The following is a 16,269-nucleotide window of genomic DNA, read 5'->3' as shown; positions in this document are numbered from 1 at the left end:
CCTATATCCAGAGTACATTGTGCTCAAAAAGCAGGACAAATCCAACCTGGCCAATTACAAACTCATCAGTCTACCCTCAGTCATTTTAAAAACAGAAGTTCAGTAAGTGGCACTTGATCAGCAATACCCATGGTCACTGCTCAATTTGTGTTCCATCAGGGCCACTCCGCTCTTAACCTCATTACATGCTTGGTCCAACCTTGGACAAGCTGAAGTGAAGGGATGAAAGTGACTGCCTTTAGCATCAAAGCAACACTTCTCCAATTGTGATGTCAAGGGGCCTAAGAAAAACTGAGGTCAATGGGAATCAGGGCAAGGTCTCTGCAAGTTGAAAGCATACCTATCCCAAAAGTAGATGGTTGTGGTCGGTTATTGAAAGATTAATATAATCAGCTCAGCACATCTCTGCAGGAGTTCCTCAGGGTAGTGTCTGAGGCCCTACCACCTTCAATTGCTTCATCAATGAACTTCCCTCCATCAGAAGATCAAAGGTCATTACCTCATTGGTTCTCCAGTCTCAACCTGAGATGCCTCACCTCTAGCACCTAGCTTTCTTCCTGCTGTGTGCTTCAGAAAGGTGCCTCAAGCTTGCTTTGGTCCTCTCTTTGTAAAGGAAAGGATCCCCTTTTCCATGAAAGTTTCGACCTGCTCACTACTTGCAAAGATTTGTATGCGCGCCTGACCAGATTCCAGCAACTGCTTCAGGTTCTGATCATTTACTTTGTTCTAAATTTCCTAATGTCTCCTTTTTAAAATATATCACTTTAGACTTGTATCTGATTTGTGGGAGAAAAATTGTAGGGAGCAGTAATATCATTGCACTGGCAATCCCAGTGCTTCAAACCCCACCATGGCAATAAGAAGAATTTAAATTCAATTCATAGAAAAAGGTTCTGGCATTGAAAGCTAGTGAGGATGAAATGAACAACAATTGTTGTAAAACTTCTCACCTCTCATTTTTCTAGACTTCCAAGATACAAACCTGGTCCTTTCAACTGCCCTCATAAGATAACTCTCCCATACCTGATGAAGGGCCTTTTGCCTGAAACGTAGATTTTTCTGCTCCTCAGATGATGCCTGACCTGCTGTGCTTTTCCAGCACCACTCTAATCTAGACTCTGATTTCTAGCATCTGCAGTCCTCACTTTTGCCTAGATAATTCTCCCATCGCAGTTCAGCTGGGTGAAGCTTCTCTGAACTGCTTCCATTGCATTTATATCTTTTAAGAAATAAGGAGACCAAAATTACACATTGTACTCCAGATATCATCTCATCAGTAATCTGTACAACTGGAGCAAAGTGCTTGTACTTCTCCATTCCCTTCCCTTGACAATAAACAGCAGCATCCTATTTGCTTTCTAATCACTGGGTATATGTGCGTCCTAACGTTTTATGATTCTCACAGGAGTCACTTCAGTCGTCTCTTTCATCTGCATAATGTGCTGCTCATCTAACAAAATGGCAAAGTTCACATTTTCCCACGTTATGCTCCCATCTGACAAATTTTTGCCTACTTAGCCTACCTGTATTCCTTGCAAACTTCTTATGGTGTCTTTACAACTCCCCTTTTTACTAACTGTGCCATCGGCAAGTACACCTTTAGTTCATTGATCTGAGTTACTGTTATAGATCAAGATGGTTGCAGCCCCAGTATTAACCCTTTTGGCACAACTGTTGTCACTCCTTGCCAATCCTTAATGGGTCATTTGTGTATAGTTTTGTTTCCTGTTAGCTAACTAATTCCCTCTCTGCTTATGCGGTAACCCCTTACACCATGAGGTTCTTATTCTGTGTAGTAAACTTTGCTGTGGCACCTTTGAAATATGTCAATAACTTAGCATAGTGCAAAGGAAATAATATTTAACTATGTTGGCTGTGCCTGGTTGCATTGGAATTTCCTAAGTGGCCTGCTTAATGCATCCCAGTGTTTTCACGATGACTGGTTTTAGGCTAATGGGCCTGTATTCCCTTTTTCCTTCTCCTTCCATTCTTGAATAGAGGAGCCAAATTTGTTATTTTCCACGTTGTTTCCAAAATCTAAGGAATCTTGGTGAAAAATAAAACAATGCATCTTCCATCTCAGCAGCCATTTCTTTTCAGGCCCGACGATGATGTCCACTCAGGTCAGATGACCCATCAGATTTTCTTTAAGACGATAGACAATAAGAAATAGGCACAGGAATACAGTCAGTTCTAATATAATGCGATGGTTTTGTTCATGTGCAGTCACTGTCAGGGTCTGTTTCCATGCTGTACATCTCTGTGACATAATAAGAAAATATCACACAATAGCAGCACCATTTAAGCTAGTTGTGTTATAGCCAAAACTGGTGAGAAAAGTTTGCGTTCTACAAGTAACGGTCTAAATTCTTCAATCACGCTAAAGCCAATTTGCTCTGAAGAAACGTGCGTTATAGCAGAACCGACTATCGGCCATTCAGTGGCTGATCCAACATTATTCTAGTCCATGTTCTTTCCCTTTTCCCGTAATCCTTGATTCCTAACTGAACAGGAATCTACTTCAGCTTTAAATATACACAAGGTTTCCACCCCAAGACTCTGTTGTTAAGAGATCCAAAGATACTCCACCCTCTAAGAGAAGAAATTCCTCCCCTTCTCAGTCTTAAATTGGCATCTCTTTCATCTCAGTGACATTTCCTTGATGTTTGTAATTGTTTAGTGTCTTCCCTCACTTTCGCCTTCTTGTTCGCACTTATTCCTGAGGTATTATTTATTTTTTTCAATGAAGACCGACTCCATGTCTGTTCAGTTCATCTGCCATTTCCTTATTTTTCCCTATAAATTTGGCAGGCACTGTCTGACCAATGCTCACCTTTTATCTTTTTCTAGTTTAAGTACTTGTAGAAACACCAGCTATCTGTTTTTATATTTCCAGCTAGCTTTCTTTTATATTCTAATTTCTCCCTTATTGACAATATCGCCACCTAATGGTTGAACTTGGTGTTGAAACTCCAGTAGCCATTGAGCAGGAGCTTTGTCAGAGCCCAGGGTTCAGCAGTACTAGGTGAGTGTCTGACGCACAGTTTGATAATTCTCCCAGAATATAAATAACCCTTCTTCTCTGTTTTTGGCAGTGCCATGTAAGCAGTGTGCCAGTGTTCAGCAGCATGGAGAGACCGGGGCTACAGCGTTGGGGCTGGGTGGTGACAGCGGCTGTGGTGATCTGTCTGTTTGTGTACACGGGCACAGGTATGGCACTACAGAGACAGCGGTTGGTTCTGTGTAACGACGGGCAGCACGATTTGCATTTATGTAGCGTCAAGTGCGGCTAGCTTGGGAACGCTCACCCCCTGTTTCGGAGGATTGTGGATTCAAGTCCCACTCCTGCTGCCCAAACAGAGCTGACTCCAGAGTGAAGCTGAGAGTGCTGCACTGTCACAGATGCTGTTCTTCAGATTTGAAGTTGAATATAAAAATTCTCATTGCATTCTCTCAAAGAATAATAAGGGGTTTCCATTGGGTCCTGGCTATTTGTGGGAGCTGGCTGAGCACAGGTTAGCTGCTGCCTTTCCCAACATTACAATTCTGGTTAAACTAGAAAGCAAGTACTTATTTGGCTGTAAAGCCATTTGAGACTTAAAATTGTCCTGAAAGGCATAAGAGAAATGCAAGACTTTTTACTTTTAGAGCTTAAGACCTAGATGGCTGAAGGCACATAGCAGCAGAAAGAAGCCCTTCATTCCTCAGGACTGTTCTGCCATTGAACTGGGTCAGGCTAATCTAGCAACTCGATGGCATTTTCCCACACTAGCCCTGTATCAAAATCCTGGAATTCCCTCCCTCATGGCATTGTGGGTCTACCTGCAGCATACGGACAGCAGCACTTCAAGAAGCCAGCTCACCACTACCACCTCAAGGGCAACTAAGGATGGCCAACAAATGCTGGCCAGGCCATTTGAGGCCCACGTCTAGTGAGGGAATTTTTAAAAAATTAATATCTAGACTTATATCCATCTCTCTCTTGAATATATACAGTGACCCAAAACTTCTCAGGTCTTTGGGATAAACAATTCACAAACAGCCACCAATTCTGAAGTGATTGAAATTGGAGACTGCATAAAATACCAGAATTGGAGTAACACAAACAGTGCATTACAGGGACAGGCCTTTCAGCCAACTCAATCTGCACTAACTGTGATGCCATTCTAAACTAATCCCATCTGCCTGTGCATGATTAGATTACTTACAGTGTGGAATCAGGCCCTTCGGCCCAACAAGTCCACACCGACCCACCGAAGTGCAACCCACCCATACCCCTACATTTACCCCTTACCTAACACTACGATGTGTGTCCCTCTCTTCCCAGCCTGTTCATACATCTGTCTAAATGCCTCTTAAAAGTTGCTGTCATATCTGCTTCTAACACCTTCCTTGGCAGTGCATTCCTGGCAACTGCCACCCTCTGTTATTTTTTTTTTAAAAACTTGCCTCACATCTCCTTTAACCTTTCTCCCTTTCACCTTCATCCTATGTCCCCTAGCATTTGGCATTTCCACATTGAGAAAAAGACTCCACTGTCAACCCCATCAGTGCCACTTTAAATTTTATATACCTCTATCAGGTCGCCCCCTCAGCCACCGATGCTCTTGCAAAAGCAATCTGAGTTTGCCCAACCCCTCCATATAGCTAATACATCCCAATCCAGGTAAACCTCTCTTGTATCCTTCAACAGCCTTGCTGATTTCAGTTCTCTAAACCTTCCTTTTTCTTTTCGACTAAAGTTTTTCAATATCTCTCGACATCCAGGATTTCTGAATTTTGCCATCCTTCTCTTTTATCCTCACAGGACCGTACTGGTCCTGAAGTCTGACCAACTGGCCTGTAAAAGACCCCTACATGTCAGATGTGGATTTACTGTCAAACAGCCGCCCTCATTTCTTCAGTTCCTGCTGAATACTGTTGTAATTAGCCTTACCCCAATCAGCACTTTCACCAGAGGGGCCAGTGTTATCGATAACTATCTTACAACTTAAGGAATTATGATCAGTGTTCTCAAAATGCTCCCCCACTGAAACTGTGATCACCTGGCCAGTCTCACCCCCACTACATAAGAGAAAGTGAGGACTGCAGATGCTGGAGATCAGAGTCGAGAGCGTAGTGCTGGAAAAGCACAGCCAGTCAGGCAGCACGCGAGGTGCAGGAGAATCGACATTTTGAGCATAAGCTCTTCATCAGGATTGTTGGGCGGAGCGGGAAAGGGGTGGTGAGAGATAAATAGGAGGGGAAGGTGGGGCTGGGGGGTGAAGATAGCTGGGAAGGCGATCGGTAGAGCAGGTGGGGGGGGTGATGGTGATAGGTTGGTGGGAACGACAATGGACAGGTGGGATAATTCAAGAGGATGGTGCCGAGTTGGTGGGTTGGATCTGGGATGAGGTGGGTGGAGGGGAGATGAGGAAACCGGTGAAAATGACATTACAGTGTGGTTGGAGGGTCCCAAGGACATGCAAGTCTTGGGCCGCCTTCACCACCAAATCCTAGCCACCCGACACCTAGAGGAAGAACGCAGCAACCACATGGAATCAATGTCGATTTCACCAGTTTCCTTGTCTCGGCTCACTCCACCTCATCCCAGATCCAACCCCCCAACTCGGCATCGCCTGCTTGAACTGTCCCACCTGTCCATCTTCCTTCCCATCTGTCCACTTCACCCTCTGGTCCAACCGATCACCATCACCCCCCAGCTTCATCTACCTATTGCCGTCCCAGTTACCTTCCCTTCGTAATTAGCTCTCAGCCCCTTTCTCTGTGCCACCCGTCCCGTCCCCCGTCCCCCGTCCCCCATCCCCCAACCCCCAAATTCCTGATGAAGGGTTTATGCCTGAATTGTCAATTGCCCTCCTCAGATGCTGTCTGACCCCCTGTGCTTTTCCAGCACCACACTTTGCGACCCATCCCCAGTACATGTTTTGGTGCAGCCCCTTTCCTCGTTTTGACAATCTACGTATTGTTTTGAGAAGCCCTCCTGGATACACCAAACAAATTCTGCTTCATCTAAGCCCCTGGTGTTGAGCGTGTCCCAGTCAATATTGGGTAATTTAAAATCACCCACTACAACAACCATGTTGTTTTCACATCTTTCCATGATCAGTTTACATATCTGTTCTTCTATCTCCTGCTGGCTGGTGGAAGGCCTATAGAATAACCCCATCGTAGTGATTGCACCTTTCTTATTTCTGAGTTCTACTCATATAAGCCCTCAAAGATGTCCTATCTTAGTGCAGCTTTGACATTCTCCTCAATCAGTAATGCATCTCCCCACCCTTTTTACATAAGTGTTGGACTAATTGATCTATAATTCCCAACTTCCCCTTCACACCTTTCGTGACAATTACAAATTTCCAATCTAGAGGAATCATTTCAAAGTCATATTAAAGATGATTTGATACTACTTTATGAAGCCAATACATTTTGGAAGAGCTTCTTTACACAGAGTTTACTGCTCTGTCCAAATACATCTGTTCTCCTCCTGGCTGGCTTTTCTATATATATATTTTAGTATCTTTGTTTATTCATTCAGACACTTGAACTTCAGTGGCTGTCCCTATCCTGCCCATCCTAAATGTTCTCGCGTAGGTAATGGTGAGCTGCCATCTTGGCACACTGCAGTCCATGTGCTACAGGTAAACCCAAAATGCTGTTGAGGAAGGAGTTTTGGGATTTTGACCCAGCGGCTGTGAAGGAAGGGTGATATATTTCGAAGTTAGCATGGTGAGTACTTGGAGGGGAACCTGCAGGTGGCAATGTTCCCATGTTTCTGTTGCACTTGATCTTCTGAGTGGCTGAGGAAGGTGCTGTCCAAAGAGCCTTAGTGAATAGAGGCACTGCATCTTGTAGGTTGATACACACTGCTGCTGGATGTAGGTTTGCTCGCTGAGCTGGAAGGTTCGTTTCAGACATTTCATCTCCACACTAGGTAACCTCTCCAGTGAGCCTCCGGATGAAGCGTTGCTGATGATTCCTGCTTTTTATTTATATGTTTAGGTTTCTTTGAGTTAGTGATATCATTTCCTCTGGTTATGTCATTTCCCATGGTGATGTCATTTCTTCTTTTTCTCAGGGGATGGTAAATGGGGTCCAAGTCAATGTGTTTATTGATAGAGTTCCAATTGGAATGTCATGCTTCTAGGAATTTCCATGCGTGTCTCTATTTTGCTTGTCCTAGGATGGATGTGCTGTCCCAGTCAAAGTGATGTCCTTCCTCATCTGTATGTAAGGATATTAGTGAGAAAGGGTCATGTCGTTTTGTGGCTAGTTGATGTTCATGTATCCTGGTGGCTAGTATTCTGCCTATTTGTCCAGTGTAGTGTTTGTTACAATTCTTGCACAGTATTTTGTAAATGATATTAATTTTGCTTGTTGTCTGTATGGGTCTTTCTAGCTCATTAGCTGCTGTTTTAGAGTGTTGGTGGGTTTGTGGGCGACCATGATGCCAAGGGGTCTGAGTAGTCTGGCTGGAGTAGTCTGGATGTACACTACTGCTACTGAGCATCAGTGATGGTGGGAGTAGATGTGGTGCCAATCAAGTAGTCCACTTTGTCCAGGATGGTGTCAAGCCTGAGTATTTTGTGTTGCATTTATCTAGATGATTGGGGTGTTCCATCACATTCCCCACTTGGGCATTGTAGATGGTGGACAGGCTTTGGAGAGTCAGGCAGAGAGTTACTCACTCTGGGGTTCCTAGCCTCTGACCTACTCTTACCATTTATACACCATTGAATGTCTAGATTTTCTCATGTTGGAGATGGTCATCGGCTGGCATTTGTCTGTCACAATTGTTGTTTGCTGCTTGTCAGTCCAAGCCCAGATATTGGCCAGTTGTTGTTGTATTTGAACATTGCTTCAATATCTGAGGAGTTGTGAATGGTGCTGAACGTTGTGCAGTCATCAGTGAATAATCCCCACTTCTGATATTTTGGTGGAGGGCAAGGTAAATGATAGTACCCTGAGGAACACCTGCACAGATGTCCTGGAGTTCAAATGGATGACCTACGTCCAACCACTGCAACCACCTTCCTTTATGCCAGGAATGATTCTAACCAGCAGCACAATTCCTACTTGACATTTCTCAGGGCATTGACTCCAGTTTTTCTAAAGTTCTGTGATGTCAAGGGCTGTCACTCTCACCTCCCCTCTGGAACTCGGCTCTTTTGTCCACATTTGACTCCAAGGCTGTGATGAGGTCAGGAGCTGTGTGGCCCTGGCAGATCCTAAACTGGGTATCCGTGAGCAGGTTATTGCTGAGCAGTTGCTGCTTGATAGCACTCTTGATGACCCTTTCCATCACTTTGCTGATCTTTGAGAACAGACTGATGGGTGGTAATTGGCAGGGTTGGATTTGTCCTGCTTTGTATTCACAGGACCTACCTGGGCAATTTTCCACATTGCCAGCTAGCAGCCATTATAACTGTACTGGAACAGCTTGGCAAGGGATCGACAAGTTCTGGAGCACAAGCCTTCCAGTACGGTCCCAGATGTTGTCAGGGCCCATAGCCCTTGCAGTATCCAGTGCCTCTGATATCAAGTGGAGTGAAGTGAATTGGCTGAAGTCTGGTATCTACAATGTTGCAGATCGAAGGAGAGTGTCAGTATAGATCTTTCATAGATCCTCACTTCTGACTGAGGATTGTTGCAAGTGCTTCAGCCTTATTTTTTGCACTGGTGTGTTCAGCTCTTCCATTATGGCAGGTGGGGATATTGGTGGAGTTGCCTCCTGTGAGTACTTTAATTGTCCACCACTGTTCACGGCTGCATCCAATCAAACTGCAAGAGCTTCGATCTGATCTGTTGGTTGTGGAACCGCTTGATTTTATCCATCATTTGCTCCTTATGCTGTTTGGTATGCAAGTCATCTTGTTTGGTAGCTTCAACAGCGTGGACACCTCCTTATTAGATGTGCCCTCCTGCACACTTCATTGAACTAGCGTTCATCCCCTGGTTTGATGGTTGAGTGGGGGATCTGTTGGGCCATGAGGTTACAGATTGTGCTGGAGTACAGTTCTGCTGTTGATGGCCCACAGTACCTCATGCCCCAGTATTGAGTTGCTCAAGCTGTTTGATGTCTGTCCCATTTAGTATAGTGGTAGTGCCACACAACATCCTGGAGAGGTTTCTCAGACTGAAGCTGGGACTTTGTCTCCTCAAGGATTGTGAGGAGGTCACTCTCTTAGCCATGCTGCTATGCATTGATGCATCTGCAGTGGGCAGATTGAGGATGCAGCTTTCCCTCTTGCTAGTTTCCTTGCTATATGGCACAGATCAAGTTTGACAGCAAGGTCCTTTTAAACTCGACCAGCTGGGTCAGTAATGACGCTGTGAGCCACTAGCGGCTCACGAATAATTAATTCCCATCACTTCTTAGCCAGTTTATATCGATTGACTAAGTATTTAGCATCCTATTAACAAAGTTCAATGCTATAACTTTGGAAGCTTGCTATCCTTGTATTTTAGTGTGATCTCTGTTTTAGTTTTGCCCATCTCTTTGCTTGTCCAAGGCTGTCTTTTTTGACCTGCTCAGAGTGTAAGCTGATTTTCTACGGGTTTTATAATAAATGAATAAAGAAAGTTTCGACAACTGCCACTGAACTTGTATCATTACAACATAAACCAATTCACCAAGATTACGATGCTCTGTGTCAGACTCATTCTGTTGAAGTCAGTTACCCAAATTTATAATCTTAGTTGTTTCTCCCATTCAAACCCATATTAATTAGCAGTTATTAATATGATCAGGTTGAGATAAATATTCGCACGTCTTTAGCCTGTTGACCAAATTTCTCACCACTGAATTTCATATCATTCCTTGTTGGTCCCAGGCCATACTGATGCACACAACACTGAGGGAGAGTTACTCTACACCTAATCCTGTGCTGCTCCTGTCCTGGGAGTGTTTAAAGGGGACGGTTTAGAAGAAGCTTTACTCTGCTATAACCTCATTCTGTACCTGACTGACAGGGTTTGATGAGACTCTGGTGTCTCCTCATCTATTTTGTTTTCAAATGGCTGTATACCATTGGTTTAGGCAGTATGTCCCAATATGAGCCTACAGCACACCCAGTACCCGTCCCCCTTACTTGGTCTTGACTGAATGTTTCTCTCTCCAGGAGTCTGTGGTTTCCTGACGTTTGGCTCCAGTGTCAATGTCGATGTGCTATTGTCCTACCCGTCGACTGATATCTCCGTCACCATCGCCCGTGCTTCCATCACCCTCTGTGTGGTCACATCCTACCCCATCCTTCATTTCTGCGGCAGGTGAGGTTTCTGATCAGGCCTGAGAGAGGGGAAGGGGAAATGCAGAACGAACCAGGCCGCAGGCTGCAGTGAGCCCATGGCTTCAGCATCTTTAATTGCTGCTGTAAACAGTGTTCAACAGGGAAGGCCTCTCAGCCCCTCGAATTGTTCGTTCACTCACTGTCGATCTGTATGTTGACTCCATCACCCGGAATGGAACAAAAATGTGTTTAGAATTCTGATGAGCTTCAGTTATTTTACGAATGAGTTCCAAATTCCCATGATGCTTTTGCCTGACAGAACGCTTCCCGACATCACTCAGAACGGCCTAGGTCTGACATAGTAAGTTCTATCCCCTTATCCCGGAGAGGAGCTAATCAGAAAACGTACCATACTCTGCCTCCTCCAGTGAACTCTTCTGTCACCAGTGACACATGCTGGTCAAACCTGGAACTGCTAATCAACCACTCGATGCCCAATTGTAAATCCATTCTGAGATTTCCTGGCTGATGACCATTGGTGGTTTTTTTGTAGAGCTCATGGGTGGGTTTACTGTGGATAGCCACTGGGTCCTTGGTACCACAGAGGTTGCATATCTACTACTTATGTCTGGACAGTGTGAGGGGAGGATTTTTAGCCTCTGACCTTCAGCCAAGGAGTGAACGGAGGGCTGTGCCCCAGACAGGAGTAGTCATCTTAAGAGAAGGATGTTGGGGCAGGAAAGAGAAAGGCAGATTCGGGTAGCTGGGGTACACCTCTAAGCAACAGTTCTGTCAGTTCCTGGTGTTAATAAATCCAATGCATTTTCAGGATATGGACAGGACGCAACCACGCAAGCCCTTTTGAACAGGCTCGGTGAACAATATCCTTCGAGTGCGTGTCACTTCCCTTTCACCTCCTGCTCCCTCCATTTCCTTACCCAATATTCCCCAAAATCCCCCTCATTCTTCTCCCTCTGCACCCCGCACCACTTTGCTCTTCTCCATCTCCCTTCATCTCACCCCACCCCCACCTCGCCCTGCTCCTTCTCGCCCCACCCCCACCTCGCCTTGCTCCATCTCACCTCTCGCCCCAACCCCCTCGCCCTGCTCCATCTCGCCTTGCCCTACCCCCACCTCACCCTGCTTCTTCTCGCCCCACCCCCACCTCGACCTGCCCCACCTCGTCCCAACCCCCACCTCGCTCTGCACCATTTCACCTCTTGCCCCACCCCTTCCTCACCCTGCTCCACCCCGCTGCCACACCCCCCCCCCAACCCCTTTGCAATGCCTCCATTTCCCTCCCTTTGCTCTCTCCCCATCACGCTCTTGCTATTTCCTCACTGCAGGTCTGTGATTGAAGGCCTTTGGGTGCGTTACATGGGGGAGGACGTGGACCTGTCCCGGGAACGACGACGCCGGCTGCTGCAGACCCTTGTCTGGTTCTTCCTCACCCTGGTCCTGGCGCTGTTCATCCCAGACATTGGGAAAGTGATCTCTGTGATTGGGGGATTGGCTGCCTGTTTCATCCTCGTCTTCCCAGGTGGAGTAGTTCAGGATGGGGACGGGCCTGCACAGTATTCGGGGGGCTTTTGGGCGGAGGGGCAGGAGTGGTGCTGGCTGACAGTGGAGAGGGCCGAGAGAGGAGAGGAAAGATAGCGGTGCTCACATTGCTTTAAACCTGTGTGTGGATTCAGCATGTCCTCTCACTGAAGATGGTGCTGAGGCTGCTGAGTGATTGCTTGCCTGGTAGTGGGCTGTGCAAGTTCAAAACCCATCATTGCAAGCTTAAACTCAGTTCATTCAATAAAAAAATTGGAATTAGAAGTTAGTCTGAGTAATGGTGAGCATCATAGCATTGATTGTTGGAAAAACACATCTAGTTCATCGATACCTTTGAGGGAAGGAAGCTGCTGTCCTTACCCAGTCTGGCCTACATGTGACTCCAGACCCACTGCAAAATGGCAGATCTTCACTGGCCATAAAGCTCAAGCAAGTTAGATTGGAGCGCCTTGTGGTTAAGCTGTGTTGATATTGGGTAGGAACACTCTGTAGTTTTGTGGGGAGGTGGTGAAGAGGCAAATGGCACACAATTGAAGGTGACATTAAATGGAAGCCCCATCAGTTCTCTGGTGGGGAGCCCATGTCACTGTTCAAAGAAGGACAGCAGAATCTTCTACCCTCATTACTACATCTATTATTCTGTTAAGTTTTCCCGTCAAGTTAAGTTTTATTCTAAGTTCTTCTTTCTTTTAACTATACTATTTAGAGTCATGGAGATGTACAGCATGGAAACAGATCCTTTGGTCCAACCTGTCCATGCCAACCAGATATCCCAACCCAACCCACCCAACACTATTCATATATCCATCCAGATGTCTTTTAAATGCTGTAATTGTACCGGCCTCCACCAGTTCCTGTGGTAGCAGGTGCCGTACACGCACCTGCGTGAAAAAGTTGCCCCTTAGGTCCCTTTTATATCTTTCCCCTCTCTCCCTAAACCTCTAGATCTGGACTCCCCCACCCCAGGGAAAAGACCTTGCCCATTTATTCTATCCATGCTCCTCATGATTTTATTGAATAAATTGTTTTGCTTCATGCAGTTTGACCAGTCGAGTTGCACTTAGAACACATCACTTTACATTTACCTTTGAAATAAGAGAAAGTCAGAGTCTGGGCTACCTTTTCCAAATATCTTGAGGGTTCGAGTCTGGTCCATAACAATTTATTCATGGGATGCAGGCATTCCTGGCTAGGCCAGCATTTATTGCCAATCCCTAACTGTCCACAGAGTAGTTAAGAGTCAACCAAATGGCTGTAGGTCTGGAGTCATTTGTAGACCAGACCAGGTAAGGACTGCAGGTTCCTTTCCTAAAGGACATTAGTGAACCAGGTAAGTTTTCCTGACAATCAGCATGGATTCATGGTCATCATTAGACTCAATTCCAGGTTTTTTTTTTGTCTATCGAATTCAAATTCCACCATTTTGCCATGGTGGGATTCAGACCTGGGTCCCGAGATCTTTACCTGGGTCTCTGGATTACCAGTCCCAACAATTATCCCATTAAGCCATCGCCTTCCCTAGATTCTGTTCTGAATGGGAATGTTTTTCTCATCTATCTACTTTGATCAGCTCCCTCATGGTTTTGAAAACATCTATCTGATCTGATTTTAGCCTTCCCATCTTCAAGAAAAATGGTCCCCATCTCTTCAATCTATCTCCATAACTGAAGTTTCTCATCCCTGGAGCCGTTCTTGTGTAAATACCCACTACTTTCTCCCCAGCACAATCACTCCTTACTATAGTGTACTCCAGCTGAGGTCTAACATGTATCTTACACAAGTTTGAGATCATTTACTCTTATAGTCTGTCCTTGTTAATAAAGCTGAGGATACAGTATGCTTTATCAGGCAAGGCAGTCAGAATCACACCACAGGGTGTGCAGAAAGAGGTTTCCATGTACAGTAAGTCATTGTGGTCTCATGTGTGTACAAATCAATTCAGTACCATCTTGCATTAATGCCATGTTGTCTGTTTAGGACTCTGCCTGATTGAAGCAAAGCTAGCAGAGATTCAGCACGTCGATTCCAGCAGGTAATCCCTGACTGATGAACATTTGCAGAGTGAGGGACACCGCCTTGGGCTGTGGGGAGCATGGGCAGTCTGTGAGGGGAGGAGGCGGTAACTGTGGGGATCAGGGAGAGTGCGTACTGTGGGTATCTGGAGGTGGGGTGGGGAGGCACAGTTACTGTGGGCACCAGGGAATAGGAGGGGGAAATATTGCGGGGAGGGGGCGTACGTCAGGAATGGTGGAGCGGGGGGGTTACTGTGGGGACCGGGCAGGGTGTGGAGGGAGATGCGGTAAGGATGGTGCAAGCGACTGGGGTGTGGGGAGCAGGGTGTTAATGGTTGTGGCTTTGGACAGTGCTGTTTAAAAGTCTTTCGTGAGTTCCTGCACTGCATCTTGTAGATCAGACACACTGCTGCTCCTGAGTGTTGTAGGTGCTGAGTTGTGGAGCCAGTCAGGTGGGCTGCTCTGTACTAGATATAACAATAGTAACGATAGCGTTATCCTGCCAATAGTAATGCCATTGAATATCCAAGACAGATAGTGAAATTCTGTCTTGTTGGAGATAGTTGCCTGGCACTTGTGAATGTTACCTGAAAGCTATCAGTTCATGCCTGAACATTGTCCATATCTGGGATGAGCTCACAGAATAATTCAGCATCTGAGGAGCTCTTTACTGGAGAAGGTCTAAACCTGTGCCAAAAGATGGGATATCTTGGAGGTTGATGGCTAACCGCGTTTGTTCCTTTGTCGACCTGACCCTGTTTTTACCGTGTATGTGTGTTGCACTGGTTTTCCAATGGGTTTCTGTTCTTTAACAGCAATGTCTCTCTGTCTCACTCCAGCTGGTGGGCCTCAGTGCTGTGCGGGATCTTCATGGTGTGCGCAGGAGCTTTCATCTTTGGCCAGAGTACGGTGAACTCTATCTACCAGGATCTCCGTAACTGAGCCCCAGATCTCGCAGCCTCCTCTTCATCCTCTTGCGATGTTTTCCACACCAGGCTGGTGGCCAGTTGATGCAGTCCGACGGGCATTGAACTGAAGCTCCAATGAAGTGTTTACACGGACTCTGCTAAGGCCTGCCAGCCGGGACACTACCACAATTCCCTCTGCTGTAGGAGGATCAGAGTCCGCACTAACCCTTGGTGCTCTGGCATTTACTGTTCGGAGTGTCGCAGTCTTGGTGATTCTGCCACTCTCTTGTTTGTCACTGATGTTTTTTTGGTCTAAACCTTGAGGTCTTCTGCTTCACTGTGTCATGGAGCTGATGACCCTGCGCTGTCCTGGCTGTGATCACAGGAGAGTTTGGGGCATCCTTTGGAAATAATTCCCCAGAAGGTCTGGTGCAGCGCAGCCACCCGGATTCTTCCTTTTTTTTTGAAAGCTGCTCCCTTACTCGATCAGAGATTTGTGAGACTCCGGTGACCATTCTCTTTCCAGAAAGTGGTTTGTTTGTTCTATTTCTCCCGAGCCCTCCCATTTGTCATGAGATTTTTCTATCCCAGCAGGCAAGACTCCCTACTGGATTTCGGTTTCTAGGTCAGCACCAAGTGGAGATGAGTGGGTTTCTGAATGTCTCCTTTCTGCTTGTGGTTGGACCTAGCCCTTGATGTCCAGCCTCACATTCCAATGTGTGTGTTTATGGTTGTATAAAGTGAGATGATTGTTCAAAATGTTTGCCAACAACTGCTCATGGTGAGATTTTTAACATCCGTTCCTGATTAAATATCGTGGTCATTCCGGCAGTGCAAGGATACTTGCTTGAGAACAACAGAACAGGCTCGAGGGGCTGAATGGTCCCGAATTCAGTCCTTTACCTAAACCGTGGGATGGTCTGTAGTGACCCAGTGCTCCCATGAGTGGGAAGGGAGCATTGCCAGTGAAATGGTTGAAGGTGGGAGGAAGTTCTGATTTGTGGTGGTTGAACAGTGGGGCAGGTTTGGTTTTAACGCCACACAACAGGAGTGCTCCAGATTGTCGATGCTGGGTGTGGGTGGGTGGCTGTTTTCAGTGAGGCCTCTCCTCTAAAAGCCCCTGAGCCCCCAGTCAGCTGGTCTGTCTCTGTCCCCACCATGGGACTCTCTCTCTCTCAAAGGTAACAACTGAAAATCACTGCCACCTAATTGTTCTTGATTTTTTGTAAGCTTTTACTAGGTTCATCTCTTTTAGAAGTTACTGTGCTTCAAAACAATTCTCAGAACAGGAGCCTTTATCCATTTTTCCCATCTTTTGAAAACACTCTAAATTCCAAGCATATATTTAACCATGCCAGTACACTGCCTGAGTGGATATCCTCCAGATGAAGTCCTTGTCTGCCTATTCCAGCTGATTGCACAGGGATATTTGTTTTTTGCTACACTCAGAGCTGTCTTATTCAAACTGCAAATCAGCTGCACAAGCCTGAGAGATCCACACTCTCTACTGAGGTAGTCCAACACAACCAACGCTCAAAAACTCAGTGTCAATTCCTCCAT

At 46.0% G+C, this 16,269-nt stretch overlaps 1 protein-coding gene across 2 annotated transcripts in view; it reads left to right on the top strand.

Moving 5' to 3' along the window:
* The window catches only part of slc38a7 (solute carrier family 38 member 7), a 32,902-nt gene extending 17,432 nt beyond the window's left edge, over nt 1–15,470 (top strand). For both annotated transcript variants that reach the window (XM_060837842.1, XM_060837843.1), the window contains exons 7-11: nt 3,096–3,210; nt 10,122–10,269; nt 11,576–11,769; nt 13,767–13,821; nt 14,641–15,470. In XM_060837842.1, coding sequence (XP_060693825.1) covers nt 3,096–3,210; nt 10,122–10,269; nt 11,576–11,769; nt 13,767–13,821; nt 14,641–14,743 — 615 coding nt within the window. In that variant the 3' untranslated portion in view covers nt 14,744–15,470. The remainder of the gene's footprint in view (nt 1–3,095; nt 3,211–10,121; nt 10,270–11,575; nt 11,770–13,766; nt 13,822–14,640) is intronic.
* The last annotated feature ends 799 nt before the right edge of the window (nt 15,471–16,269 follow it).

Source organism: Hemiscyllium ocellatum, chromosome 17 (assembly GCF_020745735.1).
Source record: "Hemiscyllium ocellatum isolate sHemOce1 chromosome 17, sHemOce1.pat.X.cur, whole genome shotgun sequence".
Taxonomy (NCBI): Eukaryota; Metazoa; Chordata; class Chondrichthyes; order Orectolobiformes; family Hemiscylliidae; genus Hemiscyllium; species Hemiscyllium ocellatum.
This window is presented reverse-complemented; position numbering and strand designations above follow the sequence as displayed.